The sequence below is a fragment of the Rhinoderma darwinii genome, chromosome 7, assembly GCF_050947455.1.
Source record: "Rhinoderma darwinii isolate aRhiDar2 chromosome 7, aRhiDar2.hap1, whole genome shotgun sequence".
NCBI classification, from domain to species: Eukaryota; Metazoa; Chordata; class Amphibia; order Anura; family Rhinodermatidae; genus Rhinoderma; species Rhinoderma darwinii.
In genome coordinates this window covers 114,461,697-114,468,284 of record NC_134693.1, presented here as the reverse complement: position 1 = coordinate 114,468,284, position 6,588 = coordinate 114,461,697, and the positions used below count along the sequence as shown (strand labels likewise).

General features: G+C 40.9%; 1 protein-coding gene across 1 annotated transcript in view; it reads left to right on the top strand.

Annotated features, from left to right (window-relative positions):
• The first annotated feature begins 592 nt into the window (after positions 1 to 592).
• Positions 593 to 6,588, top strand: part of LOC142657348 (protein Wnt-7a) — a 78,625-nt gene continuing 72,629 nt past the window's right edge. Inside the window, exon 1 of the mRNA XM_075832368.1 lies at positions 593 to 993. Within this exon, the coding sequence (XP_075688483.1) occupies positions 923 to 993 (71 nt within the window). The 5' untranslated portion in view covers positions 593 to 922. The remainder of the gene's footprint in view (positions 994 to 6,588) is intronic.

Sequence of the window (6,588 nt, the reverse complement as noted above, 5' to 3'; positions counted from 1 at the left end):
GCCTTGTCACTGACTCACAAAGGAGGAGGGGGGCAGTGGGCACTGTCAGAATATCCCAGGGCAACATAACATAACTTTAGGAAGGAAGCCACGGAAATTTTTTTTTAAAAAGTTTAAGTCAAAGGAGCAGAGGGAGGGGCAGTTGTATGAGTGGTAAACAGATATAACCAGCCCCCCCCTGCAGCATTGTCCATACTACAGTAGAGGAACACCAATATCTCCGCACACCCAGCTGCATCCCTCCCTGACAGCACTGGCTGAGATTCACAACACCAGAGGAATGTGCACAATGAAACAGGATCCCAGTGTCCTCCTAGCTCCAGGTATTCCTCCGGCACAGTCTACCTGTTGACTATCACATGAAGCGAACCCTGGCTGAGGGAACACCATGCTTCTTGCCCTTGCACAAGGACACAGATGCTGCAGATCTTCAGTCAACAGGTGAATGTTCTGCAGTTATCTCCATCTTCTTTTTTTTTTTTTTTCCTTTTTTTGAAGTTTTTCATTTTTTTTCCTCTTTTTGAAGTTTTTCACTTTTTTTTTTGCCACTTCAAATCCACACCCCAGAGAGTGAGAAGACAGTGCAAGGAGACTGTACGGGCTGATGGTGCAGCATTATCACTAGTGGGTGTATTGCACACTCCCATCATTACACACTCCAAGTGTGACCTGCATACAAATCCCCTGGACCCCCTGAGCGGAGGCGGCAGAGAAGAGGGGGGTGGGCTGCACTCACTGACTGATCCTGGCTCAGCTTCATTTGGGATTTACAAACACTAAAACTTCCTGATCACATCACAAAAGTGGGTTTGGTTTGCTGTGGTGGGTCTTTGATACTTTGACCTGGAGCTCCGTTGTCTGGTTCAACAGATCCCCCAAACTGTCAGCACTGGTCACTGGTGAAGCCCCCTAATCAAGGAATATGAACAAGAAGACGAGACGCTGGATCTTTCATATCTTTCTCAGTCTGGGGATTGTCTACATTAAGATAGGGTAAGTGGTGTGACACTGATGACAATTACTGGTGACCACATATGACGACCAGTGGCATCTCAGCTGCTGCTGCTGGTCTACACTACTGGCTGCACAGTCCATTCATTCATTGATGATGTAACTGGCAAAAAAGTTTAGAACTAGTTTACAAGTGACTTTTCACCAGGATTCACTATCTATCTATCTATCTATCTATCTATCTATCTATCTATCTATCTATCTATCTATCTATCTATCTATCTATCTATCTATCTATCTATCTATCTATCTATCTGTCTGTCTGTCTGTCTGTCTGTCTGTCTGTCTGTCTATCTATCTATCTATCTATCTATCTATCTATCTATCTATCTATCTATCTATCTATCTATCTCTCCGCACGCACGCACACACACACACACACACACACAAACACTTTTTGGGCAGCATTATTTGTGCAGGATCAGTTAGAGAGGTTTTCTAGTTTTACCAACCCTCACCCCTATGTCCTATTAGGGCCTGTTAATCTGATAAGGACTACCCTATGTTCCCATAGTGGTTTACAAAATCTCGGAAGAACCACTAACATCCATTGAAATGAGTGGACAAACGTTGATTTTATTGGACATTGCAATGCTTTGCTTTCACTGCTGCGTGGCTTCCAGGAAATACAACTTATAAAGAGATTCCCCAGGTTATATCAGCTGATCATGGGGTATTTCCAATCCATAGGACACCCTATGATTAGCTTGTCTGAAGGAGACCTACAATATGAAAAGCTTTCTCCAAGCAGACGCAATGTATGAGGTTGATGAATGGATATTTTATGTCTATGATTGTATAGTAAAACTTGCTATACACGTGTCCAAGAATGACAATAATTACCAAAAACTGTTAACTAAGTCTATTGTACCAAAATGATTGGATATAATTAGATGAAATAATTTGACTTTGTATCTTTTATTGGGCGTTTTACAATTTTGATTAACTATTGAGTGTAATTGTAGGCTTGTGACATTTGTTTGGCAGGCAATATATGTTTTTAAGTTGTCAACAAATTTCCATTGGATAATTCACTTGGAGGCAGGGGTGTAGCTATAAAGGGTTGCTGTTGCACCCGGGCCATGGTGCCTGAGGGGGCCCAAAAACCCCTCTGCCAGATATGATATCAGTACTTTAACTGGTTCCCGACCGCCCACTATATATATATATATATATATATATGGCTGGCGGTCAAGGTCCTTAAAACCCACACCATAGTAGATCTACAGCGCGGGTTTTAGCTGGCTTGCTGAGCGATTGGGCAGCTAAATGTCGGGTGCCTCAAGAGACGATAGAAGCAGCTTTCACTGCTTCTATCTTCTCTGATCGCTTGTACAGAGCGCTCAATCAGCGCCACTGCCTCTATTGGTCCCGGTGATCATGTGACTGGTCACATTATCGCCGGGATGCCGTTAGTGGCAGACTGCTGCTGGGTCTTACTAGACACAGCACAGCCCTATTAGTGACAATAGTTACTATAAGAGGGCTGATTTCCCCTGTAACTGGGGCTGATGTGCCTTTTCTGATCTTTGAGGTACAGGCCATAATAATAAAAAAATAAAGGTAATATAAAGTCCAAATAAACGAAATAATAAATACACATAAAATACCAACCCAAAAAAAAACATTCCCCATCCCAATCATTGTAGTAATGCTAGCCCTGACCCATTTACCCTAAAATAGACATGTAATATATCAAAATTTACGGTAGACAATGAGGATCACAAATACATGGTCTATTTTAGGGTAAAACTATATTATGACCAGAAAAAATTAACTGAAAAGTAAAAAAGGATATTTTTGTCTATTATTTTCAAACTATAAGCCTAAAAATTCTAAAAGAGCAAAAAGGATGTGTATAAAAAGGATAAAAAAGAAAACCTGCATTGTCTACGAAAAAAGGTCACTAATATCACATTGCTAGCCCAAGAAATAAAAAAGTTATAGCCGTTTAACCAACGCGTGCTAAAAATGGCTAACTAAGGGTAGGAACACTGTGTTAAGCTGCGCAGCGTATCCGCCCTGAACACCGCAGGGAATGGCGTCCGGAAAATGGCACCGCATTGCTGCGAAGCGGTGCCGGGAAAATAAACAAAAAACCTTCATACTTATCCTTGCCCTTTTCTCAGCATGTAGTCCAGCCACCTGGGATGACGTTGCAGGCCATGTGACGCTGCAGCCTGTGATTGGGTGCAGCAGTCACATGGCCTGCAATGTCATCCAGGGAGGCCGGACTGGAGAAGAAGCAGGGAACTCTGGGTAAGTATAAATTTATTATTTTTTTATTCTTATTTGCGATTTTTGCGGCGCATCACTGTGATCAAAAATTGCAACACACACTGCTTTGTTGTGGGTTTAAGCACCCCGTTGAATTCAATGGGTAAACCCGCAACAGAAGAGTTGCGTATCTGCAGAATTAATTGACATGTTGCGGTTGAAGTAACCGCACCACAGGTCAATTTATGTGCGTATTTACTGCAGTGTGGGGACGAGATTTGTTGAAATCTCACCCACACTGCTGCTACTGTAATAGGCTGCGGATATTCCGCAATTAATCCGTTGCGGAGAATCCGCAGTGTTTACACTGTGTGTGTTCCTACCCTGAAGGCCCAAAATAGCCCGGTCCTGAACCGGTTAAATGGCACATGGAAGGTGGGGGTACGGATTTCGCGTTGGGGCTCAGGAGCTTGGAGGTAGTCTTATGAGACTTTAGATTATTTGGAAAAGGATTGCGCACCCAAAAATCGTTACATCTATGGCGAGCATAACATAGGTCACATCAGTCTTGTGTAAACCAGGGTAATGAATGGAAGTGTTTATCAGTCCATAATAGTATCAAACATGTAGTAAATCATTGACTGGTCCGGTGCCACTCTCTTAGTTAATTTATAACATATATAATAGGTCTGAATGAAACGCATGGATCCATAAAGGAAAGTCTTTTCTGACTCACACGGAAAATGTCACAGTTCCAAAACACTCTCCTCAATATGCCAGTTGATCGGTATCTCAGAGCTTGCCCGGGACATCCTATGTAACACTGTACATCAGTGATCTAGAAGGCCGGGGCTACACTGAGACTTTTTCTAGCGCTAATGATTGATTTTAACTATTGAGTGACAGCTGCAGTCCACAGGATTGTATGCAAATCAACGTATTTATTTGGACTGCAGCTGTACCTCAACAGTTAAAATCAGTAGCGCTACAAAAGTCTCAGTGTAGCCATGGCCTAACCGGTGACTTTCACGCTGTTGTGGCTGTCAGGACATGCTGGAAGTTGTATCTTTGCAGGCCACTACTTGAAGACCACTGATATACGTAGTCACCGGGGGCTCTCATAAAAATATTTTAAGTGGAATTTGACTTTTAACAAAATTTCACATTTTGAATCCATTTAAAGTCTTTAGTTTTTTTGCCAATACATTGCTTTATTGTTTTGAATTATTTCATGCAGTTTTCTCCATTCACATACATAACTGGACCACACAGTGGTTTATCTTCATTCTGCTGTCAGACATGTGACCAAACCGTATAAACCTAACTGTATAACCGTCAACGGATCTCCCACAATGCACTGTTCCCTGCTTACAGGAATTCACAGAATCTTACATTTAGCTTGCTGACTGAACAGAGAATAAAACATAATATATCTAAAAGCTGCATAAAATGAGTAAACCAATGTATTCACATAGTAACCTTTTCATGCACATTAAAGTTCCTTCTATGATTTGCCCAATACTCAGCCCTTGTAACGATAACCATATGATGCCTAATAATAAGGCACGTTCTAACGTTTCTATTGGTTGATGAGAATTATGCAGTGATGACATGTATTTGGTGATCTGATGAGTCATGAACGATACGTCACCATGACGCACACTGATCACACTGGTCTTGCATTTTCTGTAGACGATCAGGCATACAGTATGTGAAGTTGTCTGTATTGTGATAATGAATAGTTCTACATATGAGACACATGGTTATTGTAATATTATCCTGATCTAGATCATTTCATGTTTTGAATAAAAATTGTTATGTCTACGATCCACTTAAATTGGGAGCTCCCATCTTGCATGGTTACGTTTCATCAGAAAGCTCCAACATGAAGATCATACTTAACATAATCATTTGTCCAGGTTTATAAACTTGTGAGGGTATATTCACACAACCTATTTTCAGCCGTTTTTTGGGCCAAAAAATTGGAAGCAGAACGCCTCCAAACATCTGCCCATTGATTACAATGGGAAAAACGGCGTTCTGCTCCGACGGGCCGTTTTGTTACGTGGCCGCTTTGAAAACAGCCGCATTAAAAAACACCCACAGAAAAGAAGTGCAGGTCATTTCTTGAGACGTTTTTCATTGACTCTATAGAAAAACAGCTCTAAAAACGGCCGTAAAAATCGCAGCGAAAAATGCTAGTTAATTAAAAAATGGCTGAAAATCAGGAGCTGTTTTCCCTTGAAAACAGCTCCGTATTTTCAGAAGTTTTTTGCTAAGCGTGTGAACATACCCTTAGCTGCCGATAGAAAAAAAATAATTTGCACAATTAACTGATATAATAAGGAGGATGAGTAGTGATAATTGTTATGTCTATGGTGCTGAATTGACTTCTCGGTTGGTAGTTGTTAGAGTAAATTTTAGCAAAATTTCCTATCTTCTGAAATGTCATCGAGGCAGGTCAAAAAATAGTATTGATGGGGGTACAGATGACCGGACCCTCCACCGTTTGTGAAGAGGCATCAGTGATCCTGAGCGAAGCCACCAGGACCCGAAGGACCATGGCACTTGTAAAGGCACCACAGCATCTGTGCTCGTGATCGGTGGGGGTCTTGGGACATGGGTATCTCTATAAGATGTTATAAGATAGGAAATGGTGCACAAATATAAATTGCTGTATTTGTACATCAATTGGCAAGGAATTTCCCATGTGGTCCAATACGAGATACCAAAACATTTGTCTGGTAGATGAGCAAATCTTTAAATCCATGGCCAGGTTTACTAATAATTAGTAAAACTCAACACAGTAAATTCTCTTCAAGTTTTATCTCCAGCCTAAAATAGAATTTCCTTATCTCGGACGTACACTTAAGGTGAATTTCAGAGGAAGCCAATTGACTTATTTCATATTCTTATGGCATCAATATGACATACAGATGTAGCAGATTTGAGTTTGTCAGGTCAGTATGATACCATGGCAGGTGTCTTTGGAGTTAATTATTAAATCGCCTAAAGCTCGGTTTCTCGTTGCCGTAATATGGCCGCATTTAAATGTCTGTAATACGGTGTTACTAAATTGAACTTAGTATTATTTAGTTAAATGGGGTTAAATGACATGAGCACTTTTAGGCTTTGTTCACACTAACGACATGGCTTACTTTTTATAATGGCGACATGACAGCTATGACGGATCCATTTTCCATCTATTAAAATTCTTATGGATCCCATTGACTCACAATGGAGTCTATGTCAAGGTCCTGGTATTTTTGACTGCAAGAATAGCGCTGCAGTCTATGTTTTTGATATAAAAAATACAGGAACACCTGGCAGAAAGAGCATAATATACAAGTGTGAACAGAT